Raw genomic sequence first — 13080 nt, forward strand, 5'->3', positions numbered from 1 at the left:
CAACCTGCAGGGCCTGCGATCAGCCAGGACCCTCTGCCTCTGACCAAGGCTTCGTTCAGGTCTCAGGTGACTAGGGCGCCCTCATTAGGCTTTCTGCGCCCAGACTTTCTCCATCTGGGCTCCAAGCGCTGTTCCCCTTCCCACCCTTCATTCTTATCTCACACAGCTTGCTTAGGTGGCCTGTACAGCTGGATTCCCACGGGGTCAATGAAGAGCCTGTTTCTCATTTGTCATAATCATCTTTAATAAAAATAAATTAGTTCTGGAGTAGGAACCATTTTAGGAGGTGGGGAGCAGAAGCAGGGGCTAGGATATCTTATTCTAAACTTGCTCTTTTCCATCCTCTGCCCAGCTGGTCCCTGCTCTGGGAGGGCAGTCTCTCTTCCTGGAGGGCGATCGCTCACCCCCACCCCTCATTAGCTATGAGAGGGAGGGATAGAGACTAGGTAAGGGGAGAAAGGGTCAGAGGACAAAAGGATGGTTTAGATGATATGTGGCCTGAACAGGAGAAATGCGGGTTAGGACACAAAATTGGGATTAATGTGGAGGCCAGACTCTAAGTAGCTCGGATTCTCAGCTGCAAACTTGCTTTCCTCTCAGCCCAGAAAACTCTCTGGGAAACTGGCATCATCCCCTCCTGGGGGACTGTGTAACTTCTTTTTGAGAAGTGATACAGATGTATGGGCGCACACACATCCTTACGGGCCCATACACATTTGGGTGCATGTGTGCACACACACCATCACACCACCACACAGGCACAGACCCAGCCACACTTCTTGATGGTCACTGTCATCTTGCCAACTTCCATCACCCTGGGGGACGTCTCTAGTGAGACCAGGACAGGCTGGAGAGCCAGAGGATACAGAGTGGGATGATTGAGGGGTGACTGATGGTGGCATGAGAAAACCACAAGGAGAGGGTCTCCTGGACCCATTTCAGGCGGGCTCTGGGGGAGACCGCTCCAGGACATGGGCACAAGAGCGGCAACAGGTGGCTGTGTAGTAGGGATAGACGCAGAGCCGGGCCTGCACCACCAGGGGGCAGTGTGGAGAGTTGTCCTTGCATTGATCATCTGGGGACAGAGGAGGCCATTGGGCACAAGAAGTCACCAACATCCATCCCGCTGGAGGTGTGCTGCCCACTCCCGCTTGTCCTTCCTAATCTCCACCCACGCCTCAGCTAACTCCGCTCTACTGGGAATGGGGGAGAGGGAGCTCTTTACCAGGGCGCTGGCTGCAGGGCTGGCTGTTACAGGATCGTTTCCTGGCGGGCCGCAGGTGAAGAGGGCATCGGATGCTGAGGGTCTGATTGGCGGTCAGGCACTGGACCTCCCTTGTCTGCACGCCGCCCTGGCAGGAGCGAGAACACTGGGGAGACCCCAGCTATCAAATCAGACCTCTGCTGTGCTCCAGGCTCCTCTTGCACCCCAAGCCTCCTCCTCAGAGGAGGAGCTGGGGGGCCTCTCCTGGAGCATTATGAACCCCCACGCAGAGGGGCCCACCTCTCCTCCCATTAATTAAACTGCCCCTGGCCTTAGCTAGGAGGCACAGAGGGATGTACAAAGAGAGAAGCCTCTCCTGTCCTGGCAGTCCACTCTGGGTAGGGCAGGGGAGCCAGGCACTCACCGGACTCCAGGGTGTAGAAAACCACCGGTCCTGGCAGTCCTGCCCTTGACAGGGCTGCAGGGCAGGGGGCCTGGGCAGGTGGGAGCAGTTGCTGGGAGAAGTCACATTGAACTCAGTCCCCAGTTTGGACACACAGATGACATCTCTACGCTGAGTGCCAGAGCCGCAGTCTGAGGAGCACTGACGGAAGAGACAGGAAGGGAGAGCAGAATTCCTCTTACCTCCTCGCCCCCGGGAATCCCACCCACGGGCCCCTCCCAGGCGCTCAGCTCACCTCCGCCCAGGGCCCGGTGTACCAGCACCACGTCACCTCACAGGGCCCCAAGCTGCAGGCACGCATGTCAGGGGGTCGGCTTCCGGGTGCACAAGTCTGCTCACCGGCTCCTGCCCCTGCTTCCTCCTGGCTTATCCCGTGGGCCTCCCCGCTCCCAAGGCAGACCACAGAACGTCTCTGGATTCCCGTCCCACACTCCGCTGAACACTGTTGGGAAGCAGAGTGTGAAGGGAGACCAGGGTGACATGGGGAGGGGAGGGGGTCAAGGACAGACACATCCTGGATCCAGGAGTTAGGGAATGCTCTGGGGGACTTTTGCCAGGCAGGGTTCAGGACGTTAGTGTAAGTTTTTCTCCAAGTTCCCAACACTGGCAGTGTCTAGCACACAGCAGGTGCTTGCCCAGTCAGCGTTTATGCAGCTGTGTTGGGAAGACACCTGAGAGGGTGTCGTGGGTGGTGGGGGGCACTAGGGATGTTGGGGCTCAGCAGAGAGGGGGCCCACCTTGGAGCTCCAGTCGCTGTGGAACCAGGCCGTGGTGCAAGGCCCCATGTCACAGGCCTCTCTGCTGGGGGGCCGCGGGGGCCCGGAGGCGCACTCCTGCTCACTCACTTCATCCCCGTTGTTGCCGACACAGCGGACCTGCCGGCTCCTCTGTCCGCGCCCGCATCGCACAGAGCACTGAGGGGACGAGGGGCACTCAGGCCTGGGCTTCCCTGGCTTCCTCACCGTCTTCCCTCTCTGGGGCTTCTGAACCAGGATGGGCCTCTGACGCCTGGCTCAGAGGTTACAGGGCTTCATGGGCTGAGGAGCAGGCTGAGTACAGGGCATGTCTTAGCTGCCTTACAGTTGGAGGCTCATATGAGATCTCATTTGTAAAAGTTTCTGCCGATTCATACAGAGTTGGGAAAACTGCAGCTCTAGCTCACTGGGGCCCACAGCTCCAGGATCCTCCCTGTCCCAGAGCCTCCTTGCCCGGGGCCACCCACCTGGCTCCAGGGCGAGCGAACCTCCCAGTGGCCACAGAGGCGCAGCTGGCAGGGCTGGGTGATGTTGGGCCGGGGCAGGTGCCCGCAGCGCTCTGGGGGCACTGAGGAGCCGCCGCCCCCAAACTCCTGCCGGCAGCGTAGCTGACGGTGCTGGGTGCCAGGGCCGCATGAACGGCTGCAGGACGTCCACTCACCGGCCTCCCAGCTGTGGGCAGAGGCGGGGAAGGGACAGAGACACAGATGGCAAAAACAGAGATATGCTGCTGTGTTCGGGAAAGGGGACAACAGACTGGGAGTGGGGACCTGTCGGAGGTGAGTGGGCTTATTTAACATTTGGAGTCTGGGATCCCTTGTGGGACTCAGGGTTGTCTTGTGGTGGCTCAGATGGTAAAGAACCTGCCTGCAATGCAGGAGACAAAGGTTCGATCCCAGGGTCGGGAAGATCCCCAGGTCGGGAAGATCCTCTGGGAGAAGGGAATGGCAACCCACTCCAGTATTCTTGCCTGGGAAATCCCATGGACTGACTGGCTACAGCCCATAGGGTCAAAAAGAGCTGGACAGGACACACACACACCTCACACATCCTCAATTGTACAAGAAACTAAGAGAATGTAGCCAGGAGACCCTGTATTGAGTGCAGAGTCCAGGTGAGATCCTACAGGTGTGAGGATGGGCCTCCCAGGGGCAACCGTTGTGTCCCTAGGACCCCAGCCCTCCCATGGGCACACTCACTATGGTGGGCATGGGGGGCCGTGGCAGGGCTCCGGGGAGGCTGGGGGCCTGGCACCCAGGGCACAGCTGCGTTCATCCAGCTCCTCTCCTGACTCTCGAGAAATGCAGAGGAAGATGGGGCGCCAAACACCTGAAGGGGGATAAAGGGAAGCCCGGGGAGGTGGGATGACTCGGCATCCAGTGTCAGTGGGCCCCAGGCACTGAAGTCTGAGTTGGCACAGAGTCAAGGTGTGATGCACGCCCAGGGCAGGGGATCAGGAGCGCCGAGCCGGGAATATGGGCCAAGGGGGCTGGTGTGTGAGGTCTCACCTTTCCCACAGGATGCCGAGCACTCCGAGTGTCCCACTCGTTTCCAGTATCCGGCTGGAGACCCCGGGGGTGTCCTGGGAGGGGGTGGGGCGGGCATCTGGGGGATCCTCACCTGCCGCTGGAGGGTGCCTGGGGTGCGGGCAGGGCGGGGCGCTGAAGCAGGAGGGGGCTCTACCCTCAAAATCTCTGTGCAGAGAGAGTTGAGTAGACACATCAGATGGGCCTCCTCACCCTCAGCTTCACCCCACCTCCTTCTAAGTCTGGGGGTCAAAGTCTTACCAGGCTGGAGTTGAGGAACACGGGGCTCTGGGGTGGGGTTCTCAAGGTTTGGGGGAGGTGAAGAGATGACATACTGATAGAAAACACCTGGGTTTTCCTCCTGAAAGATCATCTGGGAAGAGAGAGAGAAGGTAATGAATGTTTGGGGATGGCCAGGGGGCATCCTCCATCCTTCTGCCCATCCTGAGACCCACAGCTTCCCCTCAGAGGAAAGGCCTCCCGCAGCGGTGCAGCCTCCCCAGACCCAGGCCCCTCACTCACGTAGACATCCACAGGCTGGGTGGTGGGGCCTTCTGCGGACAGACTCTCCCCAGCGCCCTCCTCTCGGGGAGGACGGTTGTAACGGAAGACAGTCCCGCCGGCGGTATAGGACCCAGGGGGATCCACAGCCCAGTTTCCATTGATGATGGACCGGCCCCCAGGACCTCGAAGTGCTGGAGGTGGCAGATCAGGACACGTGAGGTCATCCGGTCCTCCTCTCCCTCACTTCCCTACTGGTGGGGAACCCGCATACCCTCCCCCCGCAACCTGCACACCCCCCCATGCTCCTGTGACTTCCTCATTGCCCCCACCTGGGAAGGAAGGGGAGGGGAGCCCTGACTTCACTGGTGGCTTGTTTCCTGTGCTGAATGGGGGTGTGCTGGGCAGAACCCACTGACCAGGGATGGAGTGGGGACCTAAGACTCACCAAGGTAGTTGGAGCTGGGCCGGAGCTGGGCGATCTGGAGTCGGGAGGCCCCGGCAGGAATGGACAAGATCTTCTGATAACCCAGAGAGCCACCCCGCTCAGTGAGGTTCCCCGAGACGAGGCGACAGGTAGAATCATCACCCCCACAGACGCCACAGCCATCTGGATGCCGGCCAGAGCCGAGGATGCCATCACAGCCAGGGCTCTGGGGGAAAGCAGGGTGAGGCAAAGGCTGCTGGAAGCCAGACATCACTTCACACCCTGGCCTGGGCTTCTTGGAGCCTTCAGTTCACCACGGGTCTTGACCTTTGCTGTACAAGTGAGACTGTTTCTTTGTCAGCACCCGCATCCCCAGCTAGCCTCCAGGAAGCTTGGACGGGCCCGGGGTGGGGGGGAGTCTTTCCCGCTGTTCACATCTTTTGCTCAGCCTCACTTGGCAGGTAAGAACCCTCCTCTCTGCCATCTCAGCCTGGTGTTCCGTCATTGTGATAATGAACAAGGAGGCGCTCTCAGAACGTGAGTAGTAGTTATTAACACTGCCCCCTCCCCATGCATGTTCCCCCTCTTCCCTCACCAGACAGCGTCCAGCCACACAGATGTCCAGGGCTCCAGGCTGACACAGGGTCCCGTCCTGGACCTTTTGGGTGTGACGGACATAAAAGCGGAAGCCACGGGGACGGCAGTTCAGCTCACAGCGCTGAGAGCCCTGAACTAAGAGACGGGGGAGAAGGGTGCTTAGCTAGGTTCCCTGGCGGGAGGTCAGTAGGGAAAGACTCCAGGGCCCTGAGAACAGCCCTGATGTTGGCAATAAGGCATCCTGAGGTTGCCGGGGGCCCTGTGGTTGAAGGCAATGCAACAATTCTGAAAGGTCAGTTTGAGGGTCACACAAAACTCAAATCAGATCAGCTGGGATCACTGAGATCAGGAAAAGGGCTGGCAACTCTGAGACAGATACTTGAAACTATGATCATGTGAGTTCAGAGCTCAGGAGGGCTTGTCTTGGTATCAAGGTGACACAGGCCTAAAATCCAAAGGATGGTAACTTGGGAGAAAGTCATATAACATGGTCCAGATCAGTGGCACACCCCCAGCCGGCTGTCACCACCAGACAGGATCTCTCTGCCCATGCCCGGCCTCTGTCATGTCCACTCCACCTCCTGGATGGGTTTCTTCCCAGAGGAGGTCCGCTGAAGAGCACCTCTGAATGCAGCCTCTCCCAGCCCGACTCCTCTGCTGACCACCCACCACATCTGACAGCCGGGGCCCTGTCTGAAACCCCCACCCCTTTCTGGGCCTGTTCTGTCTCTTCACCCCAGTCCTGGGAAATAAGGAAGACATGATGCAGAAGAAACACAAGAGCCTACAGAGGAGACAGAGAGGGCTGAGACTCCTTCCCATCACCCCCCAATCTTCAGCCCCCCTGTCCCAGTGATGGCTAGAAACCTCACCTTCCGTGAAGGGCTCCCACTGGTACAGTTGGCCCATGAACTCCTGGGAGTCAAAGGCTGCACACTGCAGGGCCCGGGGGTCTGGCTGCTCAGGGGGGCAGGGCTGAGGTGGGGGATACAGAGGAGTCAAAGCTGGGGAGGAAAATGGGGGTGTGGGTCAGGGCTGGATTTGGGGGGTAGAGAGGAAGGTCAGGTCTAGGGAAGAGCTCCAAGCCCCCTGCCCTGAAGAGGTCAGACGCCAAGGCCCTTCTCCCTCAGGTCCAGATCTGACGGGCTAAGGACCCAGACTCGGGGTCAGGGAAGCAGAATTGGAAGTCTGGGAGGGGTCAAAGAAGGAACTCACCGCTTGGCTGCAGGCTCTCAGCTGTTCACTCTCCCCAGAACATCTTGGGACAGGGCTACTGGGAGCAAAGAGGCTCCAGAGAGGGCTGGAGTGGGGGCCAGAGCTCAGCAGAGGCAGCCAGCCATCTGCGTGGGGAGGGGCAGCCTCCGTGAGGGGCCCGTGGAGATTGCCCCCAGGTCTCCACTGCTCCCGGCTCTGCTGGCCTCGGCCCCAAGGCACAGAAAGGGAAGGATTAGGGTGTCTGTCTGCCAGCCGGGGACTGGCCCAACCCTGGGAACTTGGCCTTCTTGGCTGAAGGGACAGGTGAAAGGAGCTACCTTCTCCCAGGGATGTGGGATGAAAAGAGGGCTCTGTGCCAGAGGCCTGGGCTCTGGGGTGTGGCCCTGTGGGGGCAGGCCTGGCTCTAGAGGGCACCGCTGTCTGAGCAGCTTCGGGGCTTGGGGGTTCTGCTTGGGGGGGGAGGGTGTGGGCAGAAGGTTCTGTAGGAGACAGTTCTGTTTTCTGGGTGTGGTTTGCGGAAGATGGCTCTGTTCTCGGAGTCAGGGATGGAAGATCTGAGGTTTGAGAGAGTTCAGATCTGGGTGGTCTTCGGGGATGCCTGCGGTTCCGATGGAGTGGCAAAGCAAAGGGCACCCTCCCATAGCCAAACATTCCTGGCTTGATGGGGTCTCGAACCCGGGACCTGAGAAGGTGTTGCAGACATGGAGTCACATCACCGGCCATCTCTGACCCTGCCTCCCCATCCTACTTCCTAGCACCAGAGAAGCCTTTCTAAGCCCTGGATCCTTCGCTACCCTTTCCTTCATCCCAAGCCCCGCCCCTACCTCAAGACACCGCCCCTACCTCAAAGCCCCACCCCTCACCTCCTGGCTCCTTGAGTCTCCGGAGCCTCCTCTCTCCCTAGTTGAGAAGCAGGACCTCGAAAGGGGCCACCTCTTCCTCGAGGTGTTGGCCTGTACAGGGGAAGGGTTTCTCGGGAAGTCTGTGGTCTGGTGCCCTGACCCCGGGGAAGCAGGGCTTCTGGATGTCTTGGGGGCCTGGGTGGAAGGGGCAGGCCCTGGTGGAGTTGAGTTGTCGGGAGCTGACATGTCCGGCTCCGGCGCTGTACCCCAACCCCGCAGGGCTGGGAGCAAGAGGCCCACTGGTCCCAAGGACCCCAGACCCCTTCAGGGCCCTGGCCCTCCTCGGGGGGTGTCTGAAGAGACTGTCCAGATAACACCTAGGTAGACAAAAAGTTCAGACAAAATTAGAATGATTTTCGAGGGAACTGTACTGAATATCTAGTCCACGCTGAGGCTTGGGGCAGTTGTTACTGACCCAGGGTCATATTCAGTAGCAGAGGTGGGACTTAAAGTGATATGGCAAGGAGTTAGGGAGTTGGAGAGGCTGGAGGGCCAAGTGTGAGAGAAAGGGGCCAGGGCTTATCAGAGGCCGCAGAAAATGCAAATATGGTCTGGAGATAGTGGGTAGTGGGGAGACAGAGAGATGAAAGGATTGTAGCCTCTAGTCCCTGGCTCACCTCCTGATCCAGGCAGAGCTGAGGGAGGGACAGAAGCAGCATCAGACACAACCGGGGCCTGCAAACCAAAAGCAGGAGTGAAGGGATCAGACAGGAGCCTGAGGAGGTGTTACACCAGGCCCCGCCCCCAGCAGGCTCCCCACATCCTGATACCAACTTCTCAGAAAGCAGAAGTTACTCATCACTTCCCCTGACCCCTCCCAGAGAGGTCCTTTCCCATACTTCTACAGACTGAGAGTCAGTCATTCCTTCCACCCTGGCCCCCTACTGCTTACCTGCCTGCCCACTTCGCCATCGCTCCTCCCTTGATGGCCCTGGGCCCAGGGAGGAGGGGACTGGAAGTAAACACTCTACTGTGGCATCTGGGCTTCGGGTGAGGGTTGCGCTCTGTAAGGACCCAAGCCTGGTCCAGTCTCCGGAAAGCTGGGGATTGGGAGGGATGACTTCTCAGAAGGACATCTCAGAGTGAAAATGGAGGGGTGACGATTGGCCCATCCTTTAATGATCCTAAGGGTGAGAGGGAAAAGGAACACCGCCTTTGTCCATTCACCCAAGCTGAAGGGGTGGAGGTCTGCCCTCAGCCTCCCAACTCAGGCACAGTCCCCTCCCTCAGCTACAGGAACTTCTCAGCTCCTGTATCCTAACCAGCGACTGTCTCTAGGCCAGCTCAGACTCATGCATCTTTCTTAAGAGGGTTGAGGAAGGAGGCTCAGTGAGAACTTTCCAGACATCCTCTCTGAGCTGCTGACTGGAAGCCCCCTGGGCTTTCCATTCCCACCTGCCTCTCAGCCTTTTCTTGCCTTCTTAGCTAATAAGCTCCTTGTACACTCAGACACAACTGTGCTTGTCTCAAACTTTTCAACCAAGGGATAAATTAAATGGGCTGATGGTTTAATGTCTAGAGAAGCAGGTGATTTTCCCCAGTGATATTTAACTTCCCTCCAAGGGCCAGCCTCTGGCAGTGGATCAATGAGACCTTCCTTCAGGCAAGACTCTGATGGCTGGGGGAAGCTGGGAAGGGGAGATGCAGCTAGAGATGCTGTTGCTCCCCAGTCACTCATGGGTCTATCTTCTGAAGAGCCAGGAAGTCCATCCTGAAGTCTCAGCTTGATCCCTGGAGAAGTGGAGCTTGAAACCCTCCCCTGGTCTAAGCCTGGCTCTCCCATGGCTCCCCCTGGCCCTCCAGTCCCTTCACAATGAGCCCTTCCCACCCCCACTCTTCTTGCTGCTCTCAGCTCTGCTTTCCAGGAAAAAAAAAAATGTTTCTGTTGGATCTGAAAGGCACCCGGGAGAGGAATCCAAGGAGCTAATGCCGAGGTGGGCCAGCTCAGGGGCAGGAAAATGACAGAGGGAAGGGCAGGAATGTGCTTGGAGGTAGCAAATCCATTCCCCCTCACCTCCCTGAGACCCCAGGGCTTGGGAAGTTAAGGGAAGGATCACAGTGGTGGAGCCTGTGCCCGAAAGGTCTCCTCAGCTCCTCAGTGTTGGGAAGGGGGTTACTGATGGCTGTTCCTTCCCTTGGCTGGGCTGACCACTGAGGTCAGCAACTCCGCCCTGATGAGGAGGCGGGTAGGGGCTCCAGAGAAGGGCCAACATTCCACCCAAACCTTCAGCTTTCTGCCTGACTCCCTTCCTGGTGGTTGAAGGGCAGGAGATGGGAGGATGGTCACTGCCACTTCTGGCTGCTGGGTCCCCTCTCCACTCCCTCTGCCTCTGCTTCTCTCTGCTACCCCAGGCCTGTGTCTAGCTGTCTCTCTCTATGGGTCTACCCAGTACACATAATCCAGTCCTGAGCTGGGTTTGGCTTTGGCAGCTCCCTGGAGAAGTGAGGGGTGGGGGGTGGGGTGACGTGAGCTCCTGGGGCCAGGGCCAGGCCTGGCTCCCTCTCTGGAAAAGTCCTACCCCACCCCCTGCATAGCTGGGCAGGGGGCCGGCGCGCGCGCGCACACACACACACACACACACACACACACACACACCCACTGCAGAAACAGATACACATTTGTGGTTTCCAGTCTTTTCATGTTTTTCATGTTTCTCATCTGGTGAGTCTCGCTGTCCAGAGTGAAGAAAAGAGAGGTCAGACAGACTGGTCATTCTTGGGCCAGGCTGACACTGGTCTAGACAAACCTGGGCTCCTCCCTGCCACAACTCCACACTGGCCAGTGGAGACCAAGGAGGAGTAACGTGGGCAGAACTAACCCCTTCACCCCCAGGAGACCCACCTCTGGGGACAGTGGCACTGAGGGGCAGGGTCTGGGTCAGCAGGCCCTGGGGCTGGCTGCAGAGCCCCTATCTTGGCGAGAACTCCTTGGTCCTCCTTGTGCCATCCTGGGTCCTGGAGGCCCATCCCAACAGGTGTCCTGCCTTTCTAGTCGTCAGGCTGAGCTGGATTCAGGGCACCCACTTGTATCCCTCCCAGCGGCCCTGTCCCCCAACCCAGGACGGAAGCGGATGACAGGGTTGGGGGGATGGGGGGAGAAACGCATTTTCCAGAAATACCTTTCCAGAGGGGAAGGGCAGGAGGTGCCCGGCGCGTGCCGGGAGCTCCTGGGTATGTTTTCCAAGTTTATTCTGTGTAGGAATTTTGGCTGATTCTTCGTCCGAGTGATGGGGCCCGCTTTCCAAGGGATCAGAACCCCCTCCCCAGGAATTGGATCCCAGGGACTGGAACATCTTCCGAGGCTATAAGAACTGGGGCCGGGGTCGTGGCTGGGGCGCAACCGCGGGGCTCAGGGAACAGGGACGACGCGGGGACGCGGGGCGGGTGGTCTAACCGGACGGGGGAGAGAGGGCGACCGGGGCCAGGGGTCCCAGGGAAGGTCTGTACCTGCTCTGCGCGGCCCCGGCGGCCAGCTAACCCCTCTGCGCCCGGGCGCTCCCTCCAGGCAGCCTCGCTCCGCGGCGGCCACTGCGGCCCCTGAGCCGGGCTCGGGACACGGCCGCCTCCGGCCGCGGCTCCGCCCCCGCCCCGCCCCCGGCCCGCCCGCCCGCCAGCCCGCCCGCCACGCGCCCAGCGGCAGCCCCGCGGCGGCCCCCGAACCCCCTGCCCGCCAGGGCCACCCACCCTGGGCTGCGGGCCTTGGCCGCTCCCGTCCGGTACCTGCAGACTGCTCCAGGGGGGCGAGGCCGAGGGGGTCCCAGCTGGGTTCCGAGGGAGCCATCGCCCCAGGGCTGTCCCCCGACCCGGCTGGGGCTCGAGTCTTCGGGACCCGGGTCTCCCGACCGGCTCCGATTGGGCGGTGCGAGCGCTGCGCCTGCCCAGGCGGGGCGGCCGCGAGGGGCGCCAAGAGGTTGGGTGGTGCCGGTCCCCGAGCGGCGTGGGCGAGCCCCGCGCCCTACGTCGGGGCGTTGCGGGGCCGAGGTGGTCAAGCCCGACCTCGGTTCCGCGTTGGTCATGGCCCGCTCCACCACGCAGCCTCCCGAGCAAGCCCTGCCTCTCCTAAGTTGGACTGGGAACCGTGTGGTTCTGACTGCCCAGGGACCTTCTAAGCCTCGGTTTCTCCATCCATAAATACCGGGCGTAGCGGAAGGAATGCGCTGATTTAGGAATCAGAGGATCTGGATTTGAAGCTCCGCTCTGTGATCTTGAATGAATGCGTCAACTTTTCTGTGCTGCAGTTTCCTCATCTGTAAAATGGGGTTAATCTGACATATACGAATAGGCTTGGAGATATGTCTGCCTAGTTACTTGTTGGAAGAATACATCCCAAACTCGGAATTGGGGGCAGCAGCTGGGGATGGGTTCGGAGAGGAAAATAAAAATATAAGCTTTCACTTTTTTACTCTATATGCTTATATGTTTTTGAATGTTTAACCACAGGCATTATCTGTTTTTAGTTATGTTAAAGAAAGAAATAATAGACGTAAAATGACAGAGTAGATAAATAGTCATTATTTTTCTTGTCACCACTGTTTTTAAAGTTTTATTTGCCATTTGTTCATAAACTACAGTCATGTATTGTTGGGTCTACTCTCAAAATTTGAAAGGGTTTGTTTGTTTTTTGTGTTTTTTTTTTAGGTGACTTGTCCATATTTTAAAACCAGGATATTTCATAACTTCTCTTGAAAAACAAAACCCTAAAAATAGAAGCTCTAGCAACATTGTCCTGGATCCCCACAAAGTAGCAGGGTCTCTGGTGTTCCCACCTAATACATACTGAGCACTTTCTACACTTGATGCGGAGGGCACAGTTAGAACAGCCTCTGGCCTCAAGGAGTTGGGTCTAGTTGGAGACAGACTTGGGAGGTAAGTACTGGACTCAACAGAAGCAAATGTTATCTCAAGAGATGAGGAAGTGAAAATAATATAAAATGTTTTTATGTATAAGAATTATATCTTTATTTGAAGTTTAACATCTATATTTTATTATAATTTATAAATTATATAATTTATAAAATCATAATTTTATTATGATTTATTGTTTTTTCAATAAATCCCTAAGTTCTCTCAAGACAAGGACCATTTAGGCCACTTTGTGTTATCTCTGTTTTTTCATCTTTTGTATTTCTGTTTTGGTTTTTGTATTTGTAGAGTTAATAGAAATATTTGGAATGAAACAGAACAAACAGATGAGTCCCAGGTGCCCAGGCCTGCTTTCTGATGTTTTTTTTTTTGCTTTCTGACTTTAAACTCGGGCCCACTGGGTGGTGGTTAAACTGGCAGGGAACCCCTGAGACTCCTGTTCTTTTGTGGGGTGCAGGACAATATTGCTAGAGCATCTATTTTTAAGTTTTTATTTCTCAAGAACCATTATAAAGTATCCTGGTTTTAAAATATTGGCAAGTCACTAAAAAACAACTTTAGGACAACACAAGTATAACCTAAAACATGTGGATCATTGCTCAGATTGGTCTGCAGGCCTCAGGTTTG

The 13080-nt window shown here is 57.4% G+C and overlaps 1 protein-coding gene across 2 annotated transcripts; it reads right to left on the minus strand.

Annotated features, from left to right (window-relative positions):
• Positions 1–223: 223 nt before the first annotated feature.
• On the minus strand, positions 224–11414 carry ADAMTSL4 (ADAMTS like 4). 2 transcript variants are annotated; one of them, XM_043876198.1, is made up of 18 exons: positions 11275–11414; positions 8483–8714; positions 8208–8265; positions 7552–7907; positions 6689–7370; positions 6346–6448; positions 5472–5608; positions 4898–5102; positions 4471–4643; positions 4210–4321; positions 3931–4116; positions 3622–3751; positions 2890–3094; positions 2405–2581; positions 1903–2109; positions 1629–1808; positions 1226–1370; positions 224–1075 (listed from the first exon to the last, which is right to left on the minus strand). In XM_043876198.1, the coding sequence occupies exons 2-18, from the start codon at positions 8500–8502 to the stop codon at positions 939–941; spliced, it is 3213 nt and encodes a 1070-aa protein (XP_043732133.1). In that variant the 5' UTR covers positions 8503–8714; positions 11275–11414; the 3' UTR covers positions 224–938. The 2 variants fall into 2 exon arrangements, with proteins under 2 accessions (XP_043732133.1, XP_043732131.1); XM_043876196.1 differs by lacking the exon at positions 11275–11414 and adding an exon at positions 11038–11185.
• Positions 11415–13080: the final 1666 nt, after the last annotated feature.

The sequence above is a fragment of the Cervus elaphus genome, chromosome 20 (assembly GCF_910594005.1).
Source record: "Cervus elaphus chromosome 20, mCerEla1.1, whole genome shotgun sequence".
NCBI lineage: Eukaryota > Metazoa > Chordata > Mammalia > Artiodactyla > Cervidae > Cervus > Cervus elaphus.

Coding starts and splice junctions, on each gene's coding strand:
- ADAMTSL4 (XM_043876198.1), bottom strand. CDS start 8,502: ATGGCGAAGTGGGCAGGCAG. Junction 1,809..1,902: donor ACACCGGGCCCTGGGCGGAG/GTGAGCTGAGCG, acceptor CTCTTCCGTCAG/TGCTCCTCAGACTGCGGCTC. Junction 1,371..1,628: donor TTTCTACACCCTGGAGTCCG/GTGAGTGCCTGG, acceptor GGGTCTCCCCAG/TGTTCTCGCTCCTGCCAGGG.